Genomic DNA, 24887 nt, shown 5'->3' on the forward strand with positions numbered 1-24887 from the left:
GATTGCTGATAGGTAATTTGGTAGACGGGGGACAATATTTTATCTGTAATCAATGTTCTATTATCATATATCATATAAGAGAGTTGTACAAAAAGAGGATCATATCACACTATGAGCGAATCAGACTTCATAAAGCATAGCAAACGACTCCAGCAATTCTGATTTGTCGGCTCTGCTCGATAAGGCCCGATTGACACTTCACAACGTGTCTTGTGCACTGCAATTCGCAACGTGATCTGTTCTCTCCTTTTTACGATACTCTCCGTCATTCAAAGAGAAAATGAGAGACATCACAAGAAATTGAAGCCAATTTTTTTTTCCATATAGCTAGACAGACTTCCCTGAGGTTGGGGAAGTGTCATAATAGATCTTCCCTGAGGTTGTTGGTAATTATACTTGTCCTTATCTCCCGAATTAAACTACTGTCACACCCTTTCCATCATCCTTTATGCTTTTGATGATGATGATGACGATCATGGCATCTGTTCGACACACTCAGTCATGCACATGCACTAACTCACACTAATTCCTACTACAACACTCGCAACTTAAGTCAAAATGACCAATCAAAAGATATATGAAGGGAAAACGAAACGTAAAAAACAATTCAACCCAAAAGACAACAGGGCCAATACCAGCATCATACATATAGTCAATCAATCCCCATAAACCAATCCCTAAGATCGATTAGATCAGTTTGCCGATAATACTATTCATCCAAGCACATACCAACATAGTCTGTTGCTTTACTTGATTAATTAAACAGGAGGTCTATTGTATATGCAAATTGTAATATAGTTATATGTTTTGTCTATCCACTTAAGAGGAGTCGAAGAGTGAAACAACTTTCAATTTCTTTCCATCCCACCAGACGCGATGAAAGATGTGGGTCGCAGGAGGAGTCTTCCAAAACCGTGCTCGCACCAACCTGTCCCCCAACTATTTTGTACAATGCCCCAAAAATTGTGCCCTAAAGAGGTAACCCCCAGGTCTCTCTCTTCCTTCCTTATCGGAGGCCCGACATATTCTCTTCCAACCCAGCCCGGCTCTAGTCTTGACTTTCTATCCCCCAACCAACATATGTCTTCCAACCCGAACATGCATAAGTGAGAAAAAGCTGCATTGGGGATTGATATATTAGGGATGGGATTGAGGATCAATGAAAAGTTTCCTAATCTTTCAGTTGGAGATTTTCTAGTTCCAAAGAAATTAAAAGTGTCGCGGAGAGTATATATTAGCAAGGTTTCTGTACTGTAAATGTTAACTAACTAACTAACTTATTCCAGCTCCTTCCAAGTGTCGGGAAAGATGGTACCTATTCTGAAAGAGGGGTCGACAACCTCTTCTGAAATGGCTGATCAATGGCTGCGTGCCAGATCCCTCTAGCAAACATGGAGAACATTCTTCCTTCCCTAGTAAAATTAATCAAAAGCATGCACCTGTAAAAAGATTATTATTATTAGTATTAAAATTATTCCATCTCATAATAAGATTACACTGAAAATCTTCTTTGAAGTAATCTTTTTTTCAATTGATTCGAATTGATATAATACTAAAAATAAATTGTATGTATTAATTAATGGGCTAAAAGTACAGATATTATTATCCGCTTTGTTTCAGTTTTCATGTGGGCATATTAATTAATGAACTGAACCCTATATGAGATATATAAATTATTTCATTATATATATTTTTCCCTATTGTATGTATGTATTGTTGTTTACGAGATAATTGAAGAAGTATTGCGATGAAAAAGAAACTATGAAGAATCAATGTGGATTTTGGTGCCTTTGATTTTGAAGTTTTTTTATATGATTAGATGCTCATCACGCACTACCCACAGGTACTACTTTTATATATGTATGTATACAGCCGCCTGCCGGAAGCTCTGGGAGGTTCATCAGATCACCATGGACGCTCAGACGGAAAAGGCGTTCCTGAAGCAGCCGCTCGAAGAAGTCGGGCAAGGGGAAGAGATCGGGAAAGGGAGGGAACAGCTATTGGAAGAGCATGGGGTTGGTTGGGATTCAAGACCCCCATAGAGGCTATTGAAGGTACTTATATCGACGAGAAGTGTCCGTTCACTTCACGGGCATTAGTGTTTCCGTTTGGGGTTGTATCCTTGGCTGCTGGTACTAATTGCCACGGTGCTAAAATGATGCGGACCATCATCTTATATATATGTGTCCCTTAATTTTGCGAAGTAGTACCAGATATATGAGAAGAGACACTCTCCAATATTGCTGCCCACATCTCACCATGCTCTGGTGTCAAAGAAGGGGACGACAATGTAACCATCATATCGGCCAATGCAAGCCATTGTCAAAGACACAATGATCAAGGTTCAATCAATGTGTTTAAAGTGATCTCAGCATCGATCTGGGACATCAGGTGGAGGCGGGAGAAGGTATTCTCACGGGAATGTGAGCTTTGTATATGCTGCAGTTCCTCGACTTTTGGTACTATTATAAAACGTTATATTCCTAACTAATTGAACAATCTGAATTTTGACTGATATATTTGTGATCGCTCTCATGAAATGACATTTTTGTCATGGAGATTTTGTAAAACAATATCATATTCATTATAGTTTGAAGAGCAAAAGAACATATATATATATATATATGTATGTATGTATATGTATATATATAATCTTATATGATCATGAAGACGATCAAAGATGATGCATTCACAACAATTAAAAAAAAAAAGGTCACGATTGACTTTTTTTGCAAACGGTTAGCAAAATGTCGCCAAAATTTTTGCCAATGTGCTTTAGGCGACGCTTCTCAAAGCATCGCCAAAGGTCTACCCTACTACGGCGCTTTGCAAATGCATCCCATAAACTTACCATATGGCGACGCTTTTAAAAGCATCACTGATAAATTTATAAAAAAAAATTAATTTTTAATTTTTTAACCAAATATTCTTAGGGCGACGCTTCAAAACGTCTGCCTAGATCACCTTATTCCGACGCTTTAAGAAGTGTCGGCAAAGGTCACATCGGACAGGGGTACCTTGCGCGACGCTTAGAAACCTTGCCCAAGGTATCCCTTGGCCGATCCTTTCATAAGCATCACCTAAGATCTACCATTGCTAACGCATTTTTAGCGTCGACCACTGACAAGAAGTTGTTCTCAGTAGCTTATTCAAAAGGGAGAGACATGTAAGAGTGGATGAGTATTGACAACAAGGTGACAACAAACTGTATGTAGGAGTGTGTGAATACTGAAAATAAACTGACAGTTAGTTTTACATCAAAAGAGAAAGGAAGAAATCGGAGTATCGATTCGATTTTGATTTCGATTGTCATTAAGTCTTCACAAGAACAAGTGAAATTGAGCTGGAGGTTTTGAATGGATTCGACACTGGAAATTTCTGTAGTATAAAACGTTCAATCAATATTTTATTTGTACAAAAGCGCTAGCTTTAGCTGAGTTGACTTGATGATTATTATTCAACCACTTCCAAGGCTTCGCAACAATTCAATGTCAATGATTGACTTCAATTCTCAGTGGAAGAACGAGTCTGATATAAAGCAAATCAGTCTGGAATCAAATGCTGGTCCATGCCCTTGAGATTGTACCGGTTCACGTCATACACTCCACATCGATTGAATTATATCTATGTGTCGAGCAGCACTTATTCCTTACCATTCACATGATGACAGTCCTAACTGGGAAAAGATAAATCTTAAAGTTCTGGAATACCTCATCTTCGAGATGATATGCCTTCCAACGTCGATGTTTTAGTTTCTTTCACTGAATGATTGCTGCCAGATGGTTATGAACTTAGAATTTGAGTAATGTATTGGCATGTAAGCAATCCAAACTATCTGCGGGAAAAAGTAAATATTTTCATTGCAGTAGTTGGCATGCTTCTGTTCTCCTGAAATGATCACTAGAAGAAGATATGTTTATATCAGATGGAGATGGAGGAGCAAGTCATGGGATGGAAACGGCGTCGAAAAGATCAATAGATGATCATACAGGAAACTAACTGCAAACAAGTTTCAGATCCGCTTCTTCACAGGAATTTGGAAGGGATTAAATTTCAGCAAAGGAAGATGAATCACAGGGACTGGAAATGCTATCTTGCACCATCAATGACTGACAGCGTTCGAACTTGGACAACTAAATAAAAGAAATGCTCGAGGCGGCCAAGTAAAACAGGAAGCAATAAATAGATGTAAATTTCAGTATTTACAAGATGGAATCAGAGTGCTATATCGCCTAATTTCGGAAATGAATTATGGTTTCCCTAGCAAAATAGAGCAAGAGATGTCGTTAGGAGTAATGCGCGAGCTATTAGTCCTTTTCCTAAGAACTATTTCCCCAGAGGTGCTATACTTCGCAAAGCCCTATTTCTCCCAAGTCATCGTGCACGACTTTCAAGTACTTATCAAGAAAACTCAAAGTTCTATAGATTTCCCTTCTATTCTCGTGGTTTGTATCCCTTGCAACGAACTCGTGGACCTTATCACCAACTTGAATTAAGCTGCAACCTGGAACTTTTTCCATTCCTTTCTCTCTCATTGCTGCCCGATAAATCGATCCATCCACACTTTGACCCACCAGTGCTTTCAGATTTGAAATCAATGTCAGATAGCTCGGGTTTGAAGGCTCCTGCTCCATGATTTTTTGGATCACGGTATCCAAAATATCCTTACTTCCATGAAACTTGCAACAAGATAATAAAGTCCCCCAAATGACAGAATTAGGCTGCAAATGCATCTTCTCTATGAACTCAATGGCCTCCTGCAACTTCCCCGCTCTCCCCAAAAGATCGACCATGGACCCGTAATGCTCAATTCGAGGCTCGATACCGAATTTACTCACCATTTCTGAAAATACTCTTTTGCCATCCTCCACCAACCCTCCATGAGTACAAGCAGTCAGAACGGCAATAAAAAGGACATCATCAGGTCTAAACCCTTCTGAGCACATCCTGTCATACAGATCTAGGGCTTCAGCACATTTGCCGTTATAAGCTAGACCAGATATCATGGTCGTCCATGTGATCACACATCTCGTAGACATGTCATCAAAAGCTAATTTTGCATTTCCTAGATCACCACATTTTGCAAACATGTCAATCAAGGCATTGCCCAGAGATAGAGACATCTCAAGCTTGTGTTTCTTGATATAGGAGTCAATCCACTTCCCCTGCTCAAGAGAACCCAAGTGGGAACAAGCGGAGAGCGCACTAATGAGAGTGGTGTGATCAGGCTTACAGGCATTGTCAATTAACATTCGATGGAACAATGCCAGGGCTTGATCAAATTGGTGGTTATGGACGTAACCTGTGATCATGGCATTCCAAGAAACTGTGTTTTTTCTGGGCATCTGATCAAAAAGGGCTTCTGCTGACTTGAGGTCTCCAATCACAGTATACCCAGAAATCATGGCTGTCCAGGATACCACCGTCTTCTCAGGCATTTTAGCAAAAGTACACATAGCAGCCTTCATATCGCCGACCCTCACAAACCCGGATATCATGCAATTCCAAGATACATCATTTTTATTCGGCATATTATCAAACATGGATGAAGCTAACTCCATCTTTCCCACTTTTGAGTGGCCCGATATCATTGTATTCCAAGTCACATTGCTCTTCTCGGGCATTGAATTGAACAGGGCGATTGCAGGTTCTACCAGACCCCGAGCCATGTAAGCACCAATCATGGAATTCCACGAGACAACATCTCTCTGGGGCATTTCGCCAAACACCTGACGGGCATACTCCAAGTCCTTGCAGCACTTCGCATAGAAACTCAAGAGGGTATTCTGCACAAACACACCGGACCCATTCCCGGACTTCAAGATTTCCCCATGTATCATCCTCCCTTCTCGTAAGGCCTCGAACGGCTCCAAACACATCAAGAGGAAAGTGAAAGTGAAGCTATTGGGAGCAACCATTGATGCTCTCATCTGCTTATAAGCAATTGACGGGGCTCTGTGGGACTTCCCTATGTAGCATTGGATCAGCGAATTATAAGCTACCACGTTCGGGCTGGACAGATTCCGGAACGACCGAGCAGCTGTCTCGGGGGAACACAGCTGCGAGGACAGAGAGACGAGCTTCGGCGCGATGAATTCGCTGTCCTTAAGGTTGTGTAAAAGAATCTTGGCATGGATTTGCCTCAGCTCTGTAGGGCTGCTGCATTTTCGTAAGAATCCGAGGATTCTCTTCTCCATATGTTGTTTGCTCCTTAGTCAACGGTCACGGGGCAGTTACAGTTATTTCAGTTAGTACGGCATCACAATAGCCCTAAACGACAGCAAGGAAATGAGAAATGTCTGCTATATATAATGATTTCCGACGCTGAGGAAAGAATTGCATGTCAAGAAAAGTCAACAACTTGGACTGTTGTCTGGTTGGCCCGAAGCTCAGAAGTTCGAGTCCCGCTCGATGAACCGAAAAAGGTTGCTCCTTTGCCGGTCGCCCCAATGAAAATTACGGAATGGCCATGAAATGAGACCGACATTGCGCGAAGAGTCCCGAGAAACTCCACCGCCCAGTCACTTTAGCTTCCATGATCGGCATAACCTGATGGCTCAAGTGAGGAAATACCTCGAACAGGGAAGGCCCAGAGAAGCATTTCGACTGTACAAGCACAGCAACAGAGCCTGCATCCTTAGTCTGGTGCCTCTGTTGGCGAAAGCTTGTGGTTCTCTCGGGCTGCGAGAATGCGGGAAATCCCTGCACGCTGAGTTGATCAAATGCGGGGTTGATTCGGATGTTATAGTCGGGACTTCCTTGGTGGGCATGTACGGGAAAACCGCTGGGATTGCTGACGCGCGTAAGGTGTTTGATGGAATGCCCCTGAGGAACGTTGTGACTTGGAATGCGATGATCGGAGGGTATTTTAGGAGTGGAGATCTGAGGTCTGCTTCCTTGTTGTTCGAAGAGATGGGAATGAGGAGCGAAGTGACTTGGGTCGAGATGATTGACGGGTTCGCGAGTAGTGGAGATTTGGTCACAGCTAGGAGGCTTTTCGATCAGGTTCCTTTTGAGATGAGGAATGTCGTTACATGGACAGTGATGGTTGACGGGTATTTACCGTTACAAATTTCACTTGTTATGGATGATGATCATATGCAGATTCAGGGGACCAGACTTCTGTTTCTGCAAGTAGCCCAGTAGTAACCAGTTTCAACAGTAATTTTGTTTTGATATCCATTCTAATGCCTCCCTACTTCCTCTTTTAACTTAACAGGTACACCAGCAATGGAGATATGGAATCAGCAAAGGAAATCTTCGAGGCGATGTCAGATAGGAACTTCTTTGTGTGGTCATCAATGATTTCTGGGTATTGCAAGAAAGGTGACGTTGAACAGGCCAAGGCCATTTTCGATCAAATGACAGTCAAGAATTTGGTCGTCTGGAATTCATTGATTTTGGGTTTTGCCCAGAATGAGTTGTCTGACGAAGTTTTGAAGGCCTTTGAACAGATGCAATCTGAAGGGTTTGACCCAGATGAAATCACCATTGTTGGTGTCTTATCTGCTTGTGGTCAGGCCGGGTCATTAGAATATGGTAAGAAGATACATAGTATGATAGGGAGTAAGGGGATAAATCTCAATCAATTCGTTTTAAATGCCCTAGTTGACATGTATGCGAAGTGTGGGGACTTGGGCTCTGCAAGATATATCTTTGAAGGGATGAGCAATAGAAACTGTGCCTGTTGGAATGCAATGATTTCGGGTTTTGCCGTTAATGGGCAGCCCAAAGAGGCTCTCGAGTTATTCAAAAGAATGGAAGGCTCATGTGAGAGTCCAGATGAGCTGACCTTCCTATCCGTCCTATCAGCTTGCGCCCATGGAGGATTTGTAGATGAAGGGATGCAAATTTTCTCTAAAATGGAAAATTATGGGCTTGCACCTGGCATAAAGCATTACGGCTGCTTGGTGGATTTACTGGGAAGGGCCGGAAAGTTAAGAGAAGCTTACAAGTTGATAAAGAGTATGCCAATGGAACCAAACAATGTTGTTTGGGGAGCTTTGCTTGGAGCATGCAGGATCCACTCGAATCTGGAAATGGCAGAATGTGTGATGGAGGAGATTAGGGCACTGAATCACAAGGTTGGGTCTCGTGATCAGGTGCAGTATGCTCTGCTCTCGAGTATTTATGCTGCCTCTGATAAATGGGAGAAGGCTGAGAAGATGAGGGTTGCCATGGTGAATAACGGGATTCAGAAAGCACCTGGTTGCAGTTTCATCACATGCTAGCTGCACTCCAGTATATCTGTATATCTGCAAGTTGAAAAGTTTAGAAGCAACAGTTGGGCACTTAAACGATGCACCCGTTTTTTTTTATGCATATTGGCTTAGATACCAACGAACAAACATTATGGGGCTATTGAAGTTCCACATCCTGAGGTATTTGAGAACTTCTTCAGCTAGCACTTTCTGAAAAGTGGACTCGTCTTTTTACTACACATGCATCTAAACCTATAGGCAGAAGGCTTCGGATGGATTCTTTTAGACGAAGCTCCTCAAGACTCTGTTGTTATGGATTGGACTAATACACCTTAGAATACGTGTATAAGTTTCAAATTCTTTTAACTACCATAGATCACAGTGTAGACCCAAAAATTGTGTCCTCTATTGATCTAATGGAAAGCGAAGTGTAAGCTACACAATGCGGAAAGAATCGGCTATCCTTTTCAAGTCGGGGTAGTGCCTCTTCCACTGAAGACCTGCAAAATTCATTTGTTCAGGTAAGAGACTCCGCAGATGGGCTCTTCTTGTTCTCTGATACGAAGATCATTATATTGTGAAGGGCAATAACATTTACCACTTCCAGTCACGTTGAACAGGTACAGGCGGTTCCCTGCAGCAGTTGCTGTGATCAGACAATGTGGAGGCTCCAACTCAAACTGATAGTATGTCCGTCCTCCATGCTCGGCTACACTCATGCTCATGACCTTCCCTTCAACATTTTCTCCAATGACTTCTGGCCCGAATGCATTGATCACTTTCTCGGGAGGCCCAATTTGTTCGATTCTGGCATCATCATCTATAGCTGCCCATGTAAAACAAAACTATGTGTAATTGGACAAGTTTTTCTGGTGCCCGGTCCGATAAGAACAGGAAAAGATTCCAACTCACCATCAGCGAATCTACGAACTGGAGCAACAATCACAAAGATCCGTCCTTCCTTGGAGCTGGCAAATCTCAAGTCAATCTCTGTGCCACCTAGATCAGCAATTGATACTGGTACCTGTTCCATCCATGGACGGGGAGGAATTAAAGGAAACATCGGGTGAGCAAAAAGAACAGAAGACGGACTTGAATCTTAATCATTCCGAGGCACCTCTTCCCAATCCTGTCGAACAGAGAAGGCATAAGGTATGATAGGACTCCAACCAACTCCGTGGCCTCCTGACTTATCATCGGGTCTTCGATATGTCCTCCAACCTGTCTGAGCACAAAACTTCTGGCATTGGTGCCTTTCATTCCAAAACGAGGAGCACGTAGAAAAAGAAAAATATAAAAAAAATAGGATTAACGTATTAGGGTGTGTTCTGTTATGTAAGCAGTCACTTCTATTGTGCTTTTGTCTAGTTGGTGCTAAAGAGATGCAGCTTTATAATCTGGGTGTCTTGGAAAAATGCTCTCGATTGTTATATGCTCTATTTTCCTGAAATGTGAACTTACTGAAGTGCCAAAGACATCATATGTTGATGTTGGTTCGATAGTAGTTCTCAAGTGTAATCCTGAGCTTAGCGCACTTGCTGATGGAAACTGGAATGATATCATGCAGGCAGGGACAGACTTAACAAATAATGGGTAACAGACTGTTGCTTGTAACGGTATCAGAAGAGCCCGTTCTCTAGCAACCAAATTCCCAAAAAGCCTAGACTTGCGCAAAAGTGCAATGACTATTTCATATAAATGCGGTCTCGCTTTAGGATTTTTCACAGCTATAATAACAGTGTGTGTATATATATATATATATATATCCTGACACGGCTGAAGCTTTGCGGACAGATTGAGAAATGAAGCGTACATATAAGGCAGCAGCAGGACAAGAGACCAACCAACCTTGCTCATCGGGTTCGGAGAGACCAGGAACCCTCCCGGCAAGAAGGCCCTGTTTCACGACTCCCTCCGCCTCCCCGGAGAACAATCCCAACATGGTGGATGACGCGAGACTCAACCCGGACACTAAGGCCGACCTTCTCGGTAAGGCCCGGCACAGTTTATCATCATCTCCTATGCCCTCTCCCGAACTTGCACCAGGCCTGACGGTACTGCAACGGGCAAGAGTCTGCTGGGATGAAGAAGGTATCATCTGCAGGAGAGGAGACCTCCATGAGAGGGTGCAACTCGTGGGCAAGAGACATGTTCCCATTTCTCTGATATTATTATTATTGTTGTTGCTGCTGCTGCTTGAATGCTTCAAAAGCTGCAGAGCCAAGTGAAAGGTTTGCTTTGCTCTGGCGAATTATGGTGGGAAGCCTTCTAAAGGAACTGTGGGGGTTTAGAATCTTGTGGTCGTGGTGGAAGATTTAATCATGGTATAGGAATTCTCCAGGTCTAGGATAGGTTTGTCATATAATGTTTGTTCTGACAGACACAGACAAAAAAAAAAAAGAAAAAAGGCCCTAGAGTTTGGAGTACTGGGCAGACAATCGGTACAGAGCTCAGCCCATTATATTGGCCCATTAGATTGGCCCATTAGACCCCAACAAAGGCCCAAAGCCCATCATATCCACCGCCTCCCCGACGCGACCGACCGATCTCGGCATCGCATCACAGGAGGGGAGAGAGACAGAGGGTGGGATTGATCGAATTTCTAGGGTTCGTAAGACCCCTAAAGCTCAAGCCGTAGCCAGCAGTTTCGATTCGCTTCGATTCAAATTGCATTCGATTCAATTCATCCATTCCTGAGCTCGATTGCATCAGGTGCTCCTATCCTTTTGTCAGTTCGAATCGATCATGGCGAGGCGCAGGGACGAGGAGGACGACGATATTGAGCAGGAGGAGGACTACTACGAGGACAGGGAAGTGCTCGACGACGAGGAAGAGGAGGACTTGGAGGAGGAGGAGGAGGAAGAGGAGGAAGATCGACGCGGAGGGAAGAAGAGGAGAAGATCGCAGTTTATTGATGATGTCGCCGAGGAGGACGATGATGAGGAGGATGACGACGACGAAGATTACGGCAGACGTGGACGGCGAAAGCAGAAGTCCAAGAGGCGTTCGGCATCGGATTATTTTGATATCGAGGCCGTAGTCGATAGCGATGGGGAAGAGGAGGAGGAGGAAGGCGAGGAAGGTACGTGGCCGCTAGCTATACTGCCCTTGCTTTTGTGCTTTTAGGGTTTTCTTTTCATTTGAGCGATTGGATTCTGCAGTTTTGTCAGATAGGCCTGTTATGTGGAGCTGAATTGTGAGTTTAGTAAATAAACTTTGAACTGGACGGCGATGGGATGGCATCATGGTCCGAGAATTACGTGTTTTCCATATTGTCTGTGATGTGCTTTTTAACTTGTTCTGCTGTTTCCACTGGGAATGTTCTTTTGTGGTGAAGTATCTTGGGGATTGCAGGGTTAATTTTGGAATTTCTGTGATGTAATTTAGCTGGAACGGATTCAGTTCTTTCAGATGCGGGAAGGTTGGACTTTTTATTTAATTTATGGTCGAAGCTATAAGGCCAGCTTTTGTTGCGTGGCGTTAGCTTGTGATAATTTATTAGCTTTGCTTTCGTTTGTTTCGCAATGGAACTTGGTTAATTGAATCCTGGATTTTTTTCTCCTGTAATGCGCTTTCAGCTATAGTAAGTTGAGATGAGAAATTTAGGTGGGAGAGAGAACTCTTAGGTTGATAGTCATCCCTTAGTTTAGCTTTGAATTGGCATGTGCATTGGAGATTGTGGACTTGAGGTAAGTATATTGCCTGCTTTTACGAAGTTCTGGCATTGCCGTTTCATGGAGGTTTATGTTATTCTTTCCTTTGCATGAGTAAGACATATAACTCCAAAAAGGTTGTGACGTTATTCATGGAAATATATGAATTCAGTCAGTGATTCAAATTGAGGAAAGGCAACTTGATTAATGAATGAGATAAGAAGTCCAATGAGATTAAGTAGCTTCCACATGGAAATTTTTTTATTTGAAAACACATCGTTGGTTGAGGTTTAAGAAGTGATGGTAAAGTTGATTTAGTGGCAGAGTGGGGGACACCTGCTACATCAATGGCTAATGAGGGATTTTGATTTGGAAACTTCCATGTTGGTTAAAATCAAGAGGTAGTGCTTGGACTGACAATCTCTGGAGTTGATTATGGTGCTGGCTCAAAATTGATTTTTGGAGCCTTGGTGGTGGGCTCTCTTTTTAGAACGAACATATATTAATGTTAAAGTGCATGCACTGAAGATAAGGATCTTCTTCAATGTCCTGATATTACATGTTGTATAACATCTTTGTATTAGAGGCAGGGTGATGGTTGCTTGACTAGCTAGTTGCTTTGGTCAGTCAAGCGACAAGTGGCTATGTGACTGGATTATGTGTCCTGAAGGTGAAATTGCTCGGGTTCGATAGGGAATTCATGTAACATCAAATTATTACTTTGGATGGTGCGAGAGTGGGTTTACATCCGAACCTTATTTTGAAACATATGCTACCAAATCCCTGATCTCAACTTTCAGCAAACATGTCCAGTTGATTTCTGCCAATACCTTTACATCATATTATATTTATGTTCGCTAATTCGTCCAGAACTCATTGTTGGCTTAGCTGACGTTGCAAAGTATGGATTCGGGATCTGCTCTCCAGTTTCTTAAATCTATCATTCCCTTTTTCTGCACCACTGATGGGTTTTTGAAATTGGTAACCACAGATTTTATAGATAATGCAAATGATCTACCTGATGAGGATGACAACAGACAGATTCATCGCCGTCCTTTGTTACCTCGGGAGGAAGAGGATGTGGATGATCTTGAAAGAAGAATTCAGGAAAGATATCGTAAGTCTGTTCATATTGACTATGATGAAGAGACCACAGATGTAGATCAGCAAGCTCTTCTGCCTTCTGTTAGAGATCCTAAGTTGTGGATGGTGAAGTGTGCGGTATGATTATCATTCTTTTCCAGATCTGACTACACAAATTCTTTTGCTGTTGCTGTCCATTATGTATATAATGTTGATATATTGAGTTTGAATAATTGTTGGTTTCTTGATTGATGTCTCTAGATTGGCCATGAGCGGGAGGCTGCTGTATGCCTAATGCAAAAGTGTATTGATAGAGGTCCTGAATTGCAAATAAGGTCGGTAATTGCACTTGACCACCTAAAGAACTTCATTTATGTGGAAGCAGACAAAGAAGCACATGTCAGGGAGGTATGTATTTCTAGACTTACTTCATTTGGTGCACCCTTCTCTCATTTAATTGTGTTTTCACATTAGTTATTGATTTATGGTCATCTTAAAAGTCGGGTATTGGTTGTTTCCTGTTGTGTTATAGGCATGCAAAGGTCTTCGAAGCATATATAACAGTCAGAAAGTGATGCTGGTGCCGATTAATGAGATGACTGACGTTCTTTCCGTTGAAAGTAAAGCTATTGATATTTCTAGGGATACCTGGGTCAGAATGAAGACAGGGACGTATAAAGGGGACCTTGCTAAAGTATGTTTGAGTTAAATCTGTTATTCATCTTTGTTTTTGTGTTTACGCATCTTACCTTCAAGCATGATACTTTGTAGGTGGTGGAGGTGGATAATGTGAAGCAAAGAGTCACCGTGAAATTAATACCGAGAATCGATTTGCAGGCGATTGCCAACAAACTGGTATTGCCTTGTACTAATGCATTTACATGAATATGCTGAGTTAGCAGGAAAAACCTTTATGAGGCTTAAGTTATTGATGGCAATATGTTTTCTATATAATTTTTGTGCAAGGTTTTTGATGACAGTGGTATATTTTCTTGGTTTTGCGGAAAAAAAATACTTGATTGTGTTGCTTACACATCTTATCAAGTCACTGATGCTTGATTTCAGGAAAACAGAGAAACACCAAAGAAGAAGTCTTTTGTTCCTCCTCCGCGTTTCTTGAACGTTGATGAGGCTAGGTATTCTTCTCCAATCTGGTGTCTTTATTTGCAATCATTGTGTAGTTGTAGACCTTAAGCCTCATCTCTCTCTCCCTCCCCTAATTCTTCTTTTGTTTGCTTTTCAGGGAATTGAATATTCGTGTTGAACGTAGACGAGATCCCATGACTGGTGATTACTTCGAGACGATTGATAATATGAAGTTCAAGGATGGCTTCTTGTATAAGATTGTATCAATGAAGTCTATCAGCTCTCACAATATAAAACCTACCTTCGATGAGATGGAAAAGTTCCGGCAGCCCAGTGAGAACGGAGATGGTGATTTGGGCGGTTTGTCTACTTTATTTGCAAATAGGAAGAAAGGTCATTTTATGAAGGGTGATGCAGTTATTGTTGTCAAGGGTGATCTAAAAAACTTGAAGGGCTGGGTAGAGAAAGTTGAAGAAGAAAATGTCTACATCAGACCAGAAATGAAAGACCTTCCTGTAAGATATGACTTTATATTGATTTGAACTCATTAATTGAGATTTAGGGCTTAGCTTGTCTAACCGATGCACAGTGTGTTATTTTTTTATTTTTAACAATAGATCTATAGACTGATTTAGGGTATGTCTGCAGAGAACTCTTGCTGTTAATCAGAAGGAGCTATGCAAGTACTTTGAGCCTGGGAACCATGTAAAAGTTGTTTCTGGGACCCAAGAAGGTGCAACTGGTATGGTTGTGAAAGTTGAGCAGCATGTACTCGTCATATTGTCAGATACAACGAAGGAACATGTGGGTGGTGTAACCTGTTTCTAGAATTAAGCTCTCTGGGTTTTTTTGTATTATCTTCTAGAAATAACAATGAAGATTTTTCTTCCACAGATCCGTGTATTCGCAGATGATGTTGTTGAGAGCTCTGAGGTAACGTCTGGTATTAACAAAATTGGGGATTATGAGCTTCATGACCTTGTATTTCTGGAGTAAGTATTGCTTGCATGCTGTAAGACATCTAAATATGCATTTATTCTTGTAAGGTTTTAATTCTTTGTTATATGGTGCAGCGATACAAACTTTGGAGTAATTATTCGCGTAGAAACTGAAGCTTTTCAGGTATGTGCAAATTACATTTCACTTCGGGGAAGAAAGGAAGAGTTAATGGGAGGAGTAGCATCATATTTACCGTGCGACTTTGTTTCAGGTGCTTAAGGGAGTTCCAGATAGACCTGAGGTTATCACTGTGAGGCTGAGAGAGATTAAATCGAAGATAGACAGAAAATTCAGTGCACAGGATAAGTGGAAAAACATGATATCAGTGAAAGATGTTGTTCGTGTTCTTGATGGTCCATGCCAAGTGAGCCTCTGGCTTCAACTGGAATTTTGCTTTTCTGCTGCAGTGATGCGCAAAAGTAATATATCCAATTCCTTGTAGGGGAAAACAGGTCCTGTGGAACACATATTTAAGGGAGTAGTGTTTATTTTTGATCGCCACCACCGAGAACATGCGGGTTTTATCTGCGCCAAAGCCTTTTCCTGCGTTGTAATCGGAGGTTCAAGAGCCAACAATGATAGACATGTAAGTCCTTTTCTTTTGAGGTGATTGAAATTATTTAGGGGCTGGAATTCAGACATCATTTGAGCTTCTGGATTGAAATTTATTACAGGGTGATTCGCGGTCAAGGTTAGCCAACTTCAGACAATCTAATATACCCCCGTCCCCTCGCAAACACTCCCGGGGCGGCCCACTGAATTGTAAGTGGCTTGATAGCTCAGAATCTCTCTTCTAGGGGATTTGATATACTTAAAATATGTTTCCTTTGTACTTTTCTTTTCTTTTCTTTTTAAATGCTTCCTCTTTATCTGGTTTGCTTTGTGGTCCAGATGGAGGAAGACATGGCGGTGGCAGAGGTCATAATGATCCTTTCATAAATACCAGAGTAAGAATCACCCAAGGTCCTTTTAAGGGTTACTGTGGACGTGTTAAGGAAATTAAAGGCACATCAGCCCGAGTGGAATTGGAATCGCAAATGAGGGAGGTTCAAGGTAGGTTGCTAAAGTTGACCGAATAATATGGTTGTATTGGAACCTTTGGAACAATAGTGTTTCGCCTTATGGTTTATTGTTGATTTGCTTTTATTTTAAAACTAATGGACCTGATCATTTGCAGTTGATCGCAGCAAGCTTTCTGAGATTGTCGTTTCAACCCCGCATCGGTGAGCACAAAGCCTGTTTGTTTTGCTTGATACATATCTTTCTGGAATTTACTCATCATATGTTTATTTTGCAGTGAATCACGATATGGTGTGGGAAGTGAGACACCTATGCATCCTTCTCGTACTCCTTTACATCCATTCATGACTCCAATGAGAGATCCTGGAGGTTGGTTTTCGTTTAATTTCTTCTGGTTGTTATCTGTGTGCCTTCTTTAACATTCACATGCTGTTTAATTTTCTAAAAATCAATGCCTTTTAGGTTAGGAATTTCCATGATTGATGAAATGCTCGTAGAACTACTGTTTTATCCTACTTGTGGAGTTAGATGGGCTTGGTTCATCCTGAAATTGATAAGCGTTTTCTCATGGTTCATTTTCTATTGATCATGTCCTGGTTAACTTTTGCAGCGACACCCATTCATGATGGTATGAGGACCCCAATGCGTGACAGGGCATGGCTCCCTATGAGTCCACCAAGGTGTGCTGCGTAATTGGTTTTGCTATAACAGTTTTTATCTGGGAAAATATTTTGGTGGAAGTTCTTCGTACTTTATAATATCATGGATATATAAGAGGAAAGAGAACTATTTTTCTCATACATCTATGTGGCTGTTACGCCACTAATAACAGATCTCTAAACATTTGATGCCATTTATTTTAGTTGAATGAGCACTAATGGTTCATCTACGCTATGGGCCTGTTTACTTTTTGAAAAGTAATACTCCCTTTTCATCTCTATTTTTCTCCTTTTCTAAATTCTTTTTTTCTCCATAGGAAAGTGTAAAAAACATGTTTACTATTGCTAAGTTAGAAAATTGTTTGCTCGGAGAAAATTTGAGTGATAACTTGCTTAGGAAATTTTTCTAATCTAAATCATATATAGTATAACATATTAACTTGATTTTATCTTCTTTTAAATTAAAGCATCATGCGTTTACAATAAATTGCTCTTATAGTTATTAATTTATAAGAATATTCAGATTTGCAGCGATAAATCAATAAAAATCTTCAAACAAGCATGATGATGATGAATTAATGAAAAAACAAAGTAAAATTAGAAAAAAGAGTATTAAATTGAATATGAAAACAAGACTTGGGAAATGGAATAGAAACTTTTGATTAGTAAAAGATATGAGATAATTGTTATGAAAGGAAGTTATAAATTTGATTTATAAATAGAAAAGTAAATAAGAAAGAAAAGTCATAAAATAGGAGATAGAAAAGGAAATAACTGGTTAGTGCAAAAAACTGACAGCTAAAGAAGAAGCTTTTCTAATTCATGGAAAATTTGAATATTGGAGAAGGAACTTTTCTTAGAAAAATTCTTTCGCTTCCATATAAGTGAACATTTTTTTTTCAATTTTTTTACTTTATAGAAAATGATTAATTGGAAGGGAAGAATACTCCGACAGTAAATAGCCATAAGATTTGACATTTCTCTGAACTATAATTGTGGTCTCTAGCGACTGATTCTCGGCATATTCATGTAAAAATTTCAGGGATGACTATGAAGATGGAAACCCTGCCTCTTGGGGAACCAGTCCTCACTATCAGGTGAGTCCTTTCAGTTTTTGGTCCCTTTTCCGTTGTACGTTTTGGAGCGGTTTTCTTTGTTTATTTAAATATGTATTTATTCATCATTTTCCTGCCTTCCTTCTTTATCGCAGCCCGGAAGTCCTCCTTCACGGACGTATGAGGCACCGACTCCAGGTTCAGGCTGGGCTAGTACTCCCAGTGGTAGTTACAGCGAAGCTGGAACTCCACGAGACGTTAGTTCTGCTTATGGTACTCATCACTGAATTCCCTCCTTTTTCCTTATCTTGTTTCTTGTTTCTTGTTTCACGATCGGTGCATGCTTACTAATGCAACTTTATTTTGGTGCAAAATTTGGTTGTGAACTCAATGTGCGTGCAGTAAATGCTCCAAGCCCATATTTGCCGTCAACTCCTGGGCAGCCTATGACGCCTGGCGCAGCAAGCTACCTTCCAGGCACTCCTGGAGGGCAGCCGATGACACCTGGCACAGGAGGTCTTGATGCCATGTCTCCTGTTATAGGTCGGATTTATTGAATCCTTTTCCTCCGCTCGTTCAACATTTAATTGTTACGAGTCCACTATGTTTCTGAGTCCCAGCAATTCGTATCCATATTCTATATTATGCCTCTAATTATTTTGAGTGCCTTTTTATTTTATTTTTTCTTTGCAGGGGTAGATGGTGAAGGACCGTGGTACATGCCAGATATTCTGGTCAATGTGGTGAGACCTGGTGATGAAAGTGCAACGGGTGTTATAAGAGATGTGCTTCCGGTGAGTGTTACTATCTTCACTAAACCAATTCTGGCTAGTTTTTCTGCAGTAAGCTATCTTAGAGCTAAATTAACGGTTGGTAGATGCTCTGGAGAATCGTATAGAGGAGATTATAAAAGAGAGAGCGCCTTGTCCACATGCTTGCTGTGTTTGGTTCTTTGGGATTTGGTTGGACGTAAATAATATGCCAATTATCATCTCTCTGTTTTTTTTGTGTCGCTTAGGATGGAACATGTCGGGTGGCTCTTGGGCCTACGGGCAATGGCGAAATGATCACGGTACTGCCCAGTGAGATCGAGATGGTGGTACCGGGGAAATCGGACAAGGTGAGGATAATGGGTGGTAGCCTCCGCGGGCAAAACGGTAAACTGATGGGGGTGGATGCCAACGATTGCATAGTGAGGTTAGAGGAGAATCTCGATATCAAGATATTGGACCTTGGTATTCTAGCAAAGCTACCTTAGGCATGCATCATGTAAACAGCAAGAAGAACAAATTATCAAATGTCAGTCAAAGATCTGTTGTACGAATCCTCCTGCTGTATATAATAATTCAATTTGTATGCGTGGTTTTTGGAGACTATTTATAGTAATTCTCTGAATCCCTTGGTCGCTTCGTTGTTTGTGCTAGCACTAGAAAGCATAAGCAAGAAACCAGGCGAGGGCGTCATTGTCCCCTCTCCGCGCAAAGGGCATCAAGTTGATGATGTCATGGGGACTATTATGGGGCAATATATAATATGCGACGGGCTCGTGTGGTAAAATCTAATTAGAAAAACTTGCATTCGAGGATGACAGCATTTTAATGGAGTGTCGTCTTAATGGGGAAAGGAAAGCGGTCCAAAATTTTTGAAGTTTTCCTCCCCTCCGATGAAAGCTTTTTGGAGCTTAGGGAGCCAAGTCGACACCGAGGCAGGCAGGGATGCTCGTGGCCTGTACAATAAGTAGGCAGTTGGCGAGGAGAGGAGAGGAGACGAGACGAGACGAGACGTGACGGGATGCATTCATCGCATGACAGCCCGACGAGTTGTTACCTGTCCTGTTGGGAACGATCTGGAGCAGACGGCGTCGGTCATGAACCTTAATTAATTAATTAATTAATTAATCAGATAGATTAGATAGATAATTACAATAAAAAAATTAATGATAATACTAATAATAATATTATTATTATTAAAATAAAATAAAATAAAAAATACTCTGGTAAAAGGGGAGGAGGAGACAAAGGCGGTATCCTCGTACATTTTGCATGAGCAGCGTGTCTCTCTCTCCCCCAACTCCACTTCTCGACTTTTCTCCTCCTCACTGTATATAATTATGTATATATATATATATATATATGGATGCATAGATAGGTACACGCAGTAATCAATCCCATCATTTCCATTACCATCATCAATCAGACTTCCTCGGAACTTAGCTATGTCGAGCACTGCCGGCCAGGTGATCCGCTGCAAAGGTACTGTACACGACGCGCCAGTAGATTCATGTTCATCCACCTTTCTATTGATCCTTCCTCCACGGGATGTGCTGATCTTTGTTCTTTTTTTTCGGCTCTTGAGCTTGATTTTGGGCCTTCTCCATAAATTAGTTGATATGGTTTTCATGCATGCTCTGATGTGGCTGCTGATGATGAATCGTTTAACGAATTGTGCGTGTAGCTGCGGTGGCGTGGGAGGCTGGAAAGCCGCTGGTGATCGAAGAAGTGGAGGTCGCGCCGCCTCAGGCTAACGAAGTTCGTCTCAAGATCCTCTTCACCGCTCTCTGCCACACCGACGTTTACTTCTGGGAAGCTAAGGTTTTGACATCAACTTTCCCACCTTATGTCGCACATCTACTCGCGACGACGTGTTTGATTGATTGAACCATAGAACACGTTATGTTTGGTTTGATAATAAGGCTGGCATAATTTAATTTACCTCTCAATTGAAGTAGAGCGTCTTCTATCGATGTTGCAGGGGCAGACGCCGTTATTCCCTCGCATATTTGGCCACGAAGCTGGAGGGTACGCGAGTCTTTCCAGCCTACGCTTCAACTTTAGATATTAATTAGCTGCGACTGTGTGCCATCTCTTTGTTTCCGATTGTCGAAGTTCGTGGAATGTCGGCGGTCGTTTCTAATGAATGAATGAATGTGGTGTTTGTTCAGAATTGTGGAGAGTGTGGGCGAGGGAGTGACCCACCTCCAACCAGGGGACCATGCCCTTCCTGTGTTCACCGGGGAGTGCGGGGAATGCCCCCACTGTAAGCATGAGGAGAGCAACATGTGCAACCTCCTTAGGATCAACACCGAGCGTGGCGTCATGCTCAGCGATAACCAGTCGAGATTCTCCATCAATGGGAAACCCATCAACCACTTCGTTGGGACCTCCACCTTCAGCGAGTACACTGTTGTTCACGCGGGTTGTGTTGCAAAGATCAACCCGGAGGCCCCACTCGACAAAGTCTGCATCCTCAGCTGCGGAATTTCCACAGGTTTATAACTGGGCCCTGTCCTATGAGATAATAATCTGTTCAGTTCCCAGGAGCCTGGTATATCGAAGTATGCTTTCAGGATAAGTGTCTAAGAGATTTTCTGCTCGGGTAATGTATAATTTGACACCAGTTTTCAAGTGATGATGTATTGATGATATATGCTTCAGGGTTGGGTGCAACGCTGAATGTTGCAAAGCCGAAGCCGGGCCATTCAGTTGCTATTTTTGGCTTGGGAGCTGTGGGTCTTGCTGTGAGTTACCTTATTCTCTTGCTTCTGTATTTATTTGACAGAAATAGTCATAAATAGTGAAATCTACAGTTCTCACTGATTATCCGATGTTCTAGGCTGCTGAAGGGGCAAGGCTCTCAGGTGCTTCGCGGATTATTGGTGTTGATTTAAACCCGAGTAGATTCGAACAAGGTAGTTTTTCATAGTGGCATGCATTTAATATATCCCAACTATGGAAGGTTTCTTGCGGTTCTCATGTTTCTTCTATTTTCAGCAAAGAAATTTGGGGTGACCGAGTTCGTCAATCCAAAAGACCATGACAAGCCTGTTCAAGAGGTTAGTTCGCATTCCATATTCAACCAAGCGAAATCGGCATTTACAGCAAAGAATCATTGATTTTGCTTCTCCATTAACCACCAATAATCAAACTAAGTCATCCTCTGTATTAGCTTAAAGCTACAAGGAAGAAGTGAAAAAAGGTCTCAATCATGCTTGACTTGTTTCTCATGGTGAAGATGTTGAGTCAAAATCGAGTGAATGCTTCTGTTAAGCCCGAGAATGAGCCCTTACGTTTCTGTAGTTTTGCTGATTCGTGTCATTAATCGTTGATTGGTTGCAAGTCCTACCAATTCTTATCCCTGAATCTCCATTATCAGGTGATTGCCGAGATGACTGGTGGAGGAGTTGATCGAAGTGTTGAGTGCACTGGGAGCATCCAAGCCATGATCTCCGCTTTCGAATGTGTCCATGATGTAATGGCAGATACCTTGTTTTGTAAGCTGAGTTCTATGGCTCCGATTCTATACATTTTGAGCCGTGCAAACACTTTCAGGGCTGGGGCGTAGCTGTCCTTGTCGGTGTCCCGAACAAGGACGACGCATTCAAAACTCATCCAATGAACGTGCTGAACGAGAGGACTCTGAAGGGCACTTTCTTCGGGAACTACAAACCACGAACGGACCTTCCCGGAGTCGTTGAGAAGTACATGAACAAGGTAATTAGGGCTTCAATGGGAATTCTATCTCCTCCTTTTATGTGATTATTGTCTAATCCTATAAGGCTCGAAAGGTTGTAAAATTTGTTCTGACGGGCAATGTTGTTGTTGGGTAGGAGCTGGAACTGGAGAAGTTCATCACGCACTCGGTCCCATTTTCAGACATCAACAAGGCATTCGAGTACATGGCGCAGGGACAGAGCCTCCGGTGCATTATCCGCCTGCACGAATGAGAGATGATGATAACTGAGCGGCTCTGCAGCAGGCCAAGCGGCACCTCTTTCTAGTGTAATTACGTCATCGGAGTGTTCTATGAATAAGTCATGACCATAAGACAAAGTTTATGCTCGACGTCTTCTTAGTTCGGACGTCCTAATTTGGTCCCAAACACTATGGTTTTGTCTTACTATGATGCGAGAGCATTATAGTTTTTGTTACTAAGACCAGACAAGTCTAATTTTGTTCCTAATTTTGTATTATTTTAAAATATTTTCTTTACAAAAAAATAATTAAAATGTTACCGCACAATAGATACAGAGAGAGAAGTCAATGAAAAAAGAGGGAGAGAAAAATTAATTAATTAAATTAAACTTACAAAACGGGGACCTAACATCATTGTCGAGTACATAATTAGGACTCAAAAACTTTCCACAGGGGCCCAACAGCTAGTGCATTTACGAAGTTGCCACGCTCCCAAACGACACCGTCCTACAGAGTCAGCTCCCTGTTGAAAATCCAACTGAACTTTACCTTCTGCGGCGGGAGCTTCCGAGCCCGCTCGTCCGCTCGCTCCTGCAGCCGCCGGATCCTCGCCGGTAGCGCGCAGACGAACTCCTGCGCCTCCCTCCCTTCCCCCGTCAGCCCCTCGAGCTTCTGCAGCCGCCACAGCCCGATCAGGTGCTCCAGGATGTCCGCGTAATCCTGCGCCGTGTAGACGCCGAGCCGCTGCGCCACGGCCGAGAACCGCTCGAACAGCCTCGGGTCCTCGCCGTCGGTCATCATGTGCGCCGGCATCGTGATCTTCTTCCGCATCATGTCGGCGATCGCGAGGACGGCGCCGGTCGGGTCCACCTCGAGGAGCTTCTCGACGATCTTCGAGTAGGCGTTCTCGTGGCGCTTCTCGTCGGCGGCGATGGTGCCGCAGATGCGGGCCAGCACCGGGTCGCCGCCCTCCTTGGCCAGCCGGGCGGTGTTGCCGTGGGAGACGAACGTCGCCCTCTCCTGGAAGGATGTGTACACGAAGCCCAGGTACGGGTTGTTCTCCGTCCCCGGATCCTTTAAAAAAAAATATAATAATAATAATAATAATTTAATTTAACAAATTAAACAGAAAATTGTTTTTTCCCCTCTTTTTAGAAATTCGATTAATTTCCATTTCGGGATTAATCCTTAATTAAATGATTTATTTGCCCCCATCAGTTTCCCGTCGGGGCAATGTCGTTGGCTCGTGACCATTAATTCGATTAAATCTGAATCATGAAATGATTCCCAACGCGTGACATGCAAATGCTGCGAGAGAATGCACTGTCATTTCACATTTTGGTACATCGGAATGATAAATGAAAAATGGCGATGGAAAGATTAATCGGGATATAATGGAATGAAATCGCCGTATAAAACCGATCCAATTGAGGAGAGAACTTACCATTCCAGACCCGATCAAGTACTGGACGGTCCGCTCGACCATTAACATGTCAACCCGGCCCGAGAGGTAGAGATAGCTCCGGAGCAGGTCCCCGTGGCGGTTCTCCTCCGCGGTCCACTGGCGGGTCCACATTGCCCACGGGTTCCTGCTGGCCCCTGTCTCGTCCCTCACCCCGTCCAGCGTGTTGATCATCGTCTGATAGGTCGGGAGGGCGTCCTCCGTGATCATGTCCCCCACGAGCACGACGAAGTAGTCGTCAGGGAGCTCGGCGGTCCGCTCCCGGAGCTCCCGCACCCGGTCCTGGAACTCGTCCAGCGGCATGGACGAGTCGGGCAGGAACATCTGGGCTGCCAGCACTGGTCCACGGGCTTGAGCAGTGGCAGTACATTCTGGGCAGCCCAGTTCTCGAGCGACCGGAAGATCTCAACCTTCTCGGCCGGCATCGAGTGGGTCTTCTGGTGTTTAAGAGGCTTCGGAAGCGGCGGGGTGGCCACCGCAGACACAGCCAATGGCCGGGAGAGGCCGATTCGGGGACGGTTCGGGGTGGGCGGGGGGAGGCCGGACCTCGTTAGGGAGAGCGATGAGGCCTGCATGGTTATGTCAGGGAGAGTGACTTCCAGTGATACTGCGCAAGTGGATGGTCATGGCCGGGGTCATGCATGTTCATTTTATAGGACAATAGTCTGTGAAATTGAACCCTCTACTTCCTTCTAATTACAGTTTTGCCATCGGCCCCCTAACTTTGGTATATTTTCTCTCACACGTATTCTCCATGTATACCCGATCAGTCCTGTCTGATCGATACAATCTTATCTTATAACCTTGCCCAGATCCCGCAAAAGTAGCCGTACATTAAAGGGGGCGTATTCGGTCCGTCTTTAAAGCAAATTAGACACATTGGCCAGCCCGATTAGAAGTTCTTGAGTATTTCGATTTTCTTCGCTGGCATTTATCATGTGAAGTGATAAGAATAGAGGGAGGATGGGCAAAATGGTC

General features: G+C 42.7%; 6 protein-coding genes across 8 annotated transcripts; 3 read left to right on the plus strand and 3 right to left on the minus strand.

The window, feature by feature from the left end:
- Positions 1 to 4158: 4158 nt before the first annotated feature.
- LOC116206413 (pentatricopeptide repeat-containing protein At3g29230-like) lies at positions 4159 to 6227 on the minus strand. Its single transcript, XM_031539285.1, has one exon. The coding sequence runs from the start codon at positions 6195 to 6197 to the stop codon at positions 4344 to 4346; it is 1854 nt and encodes a 617-aa protein (XP_031395145.1). The 5' UTR covers positions 6198 to 6227; the 3' UTR covers positions 4159 to 4343.
- A 209-nt stretch (positions 6228 to 6436) lies between these two features.
- LOC116206414 (pentatricopeptide repeat-containing protein At3g21470) lies at positions 6437 to 9698 on the plus strand. The gene is made up of 2 exons (XM_031539286.1): positions 6437 to 7055; positions 7220 to 9698. Exons 1-2 carry the CDS (start codon positions 6475 to 6477, stop codon positions 8229 to 8231), a joined length of 1593 nt encoding a protein of 530 aa, XP_031395146.1. The 5' UTR covers positions 6437 to 6474; the 3' UTR covers positions 8232 to 9698.
- LOC116206419 (psbP domain-containing protein 4, chloroplastic) lies at positions 8491 to 10516 on the minus strand. 3 transcript variants are annotated; one of them, XM_031539291.1, is made up of 5 exons: positions 10015 to 10516; positions 9319 to 9426; positions 9114 to 9225; positions 8800 to 9027; positions 8491 to 8701 (listed from the first exon to the last, which is right to left on the minus strand). In XM_031539291.1, the coding sequence occupies exons 1-5, from the start codon at positions 10357 to 10359 to the stop codon at positions 8637 to 8639; spliced, it is 858 nt and encodes a 285-aa protein (XP_031395151.1). In that variant the 5' UTR covers positions 10360 to 10516; the 3' UTR covers positions 8491 to 8636. The 3 variants fall into 3 exon arrangements, with proteins under 3 accessions (XP_031395151.1, XP_031395152.1, XP_031395153.1); XM_031539292.1 differs by having other exon boundaries at positions 9319 to 9422; positions 10050 to 10515; XM_031539293.1 differs by having other exon boundaries at positions 10050 to 10356.
- Positions 10517 to 10660: 144 nt separating this feature from the next.
- On the plus strand, positions 10661 to 19136 carry LOC116206412 (putative transcription elongation factor SPT5 homolog 1). Its single transcript, XM_031539284.1, has 23 exons — positions 10661 to 10808; positions 10914 to 11283; positions 12846 to 13075; positions 13199 to 13345; positions 13470 to 13631; positions 13709 to 13792; positions 14003 to 14073; positions 14181 to 14538; positions 14672 to 14827; positions 14918 to 15015; positions 15097 to 15145; positions 15234 to 15386; positions 15465 to 15608; positions 15697 to 15784; positions 15914 to 16075; positions 16200 to 16245; positions 16320 to 16411; positions 16653 to 16722; positions 17744 to 17798; positions 17912 to 18029; positions 18159 to 18299; positions 18450 to 18550; positions 18775 to 19136. Exons 2-23 carry the CDS (start codon positions 10947 to 10949, stop codon positions 19012 to 19014), a joined length of 3102 nt encoding a protein of 1033 aa, XP_031395144.1. The 5' UTR covers positions 10661 to 10808; positions 10914 to 10946; the 3' UTR covers positions 19015 to 19136.
- Positions 19137 to 19792: 656 nt separating this feature from the next.
- LOC116206418 (alcohol dehydrogenase 1) lies at positions 19793 to 22725 on the plus strand. The gene is made up of 10 exons (XM_031539290.1): positions 19793 to 20008; positions 20211 to 20347; positions 20508 to 20554; positions 20698 to 21023; positions 21191 to 21273; positions 21369 to 21444; positions 21527 to 21588; positions 21909 to 22004; positions 22085 to 22246; positions 22363 to 22725. Exons 1-10 carry the CDS (start codon positions 19972 to 19974, stop codon positions 22477 to 22479), a joined length of 1143 nt encoding a protein of 380 aa, XP_031395150.1. The 5' UTR covers positions 19793 to 19971; the 3' UTR covers positions 22480 to 22725.
- A 71-nt stretch (positions 22726 to 22796) lies between these two features.
- On the minus strand, positions 22797 to 24533 carry LOC116206417 (stearoyl-[acyl-carrier-protein] 9-desaturase 6, chloroplastic-like). The gene is given in 3 exon segments (XM_031539289.1): positions 22797 to 23521; positions 23892 to 24235; positions 24238 to 24533. Coding segments are annotated over 3 exon segments (1158 nt in total). The 5' UTR covers positions 24485 to 24533; the 3' UTR covers positions 22797 to 22954.
- Positions 24534 to 24887: the final 354 nt, after the last annotated feature.

This window comes from Punica granatum, chromosome 4, assembly GCF_007655135.1.
Source record: "Punica granatum isolate Tunisia-2019 chromosome 4, ASM765513v2, whole genome shotgun sequence".
Lineage (NCBI taxonomy): Eukaryota > Viridiplantae > Streptophyta > Magnoliopsida > Myrtales > Lythraceae > Punica > Punica granatum.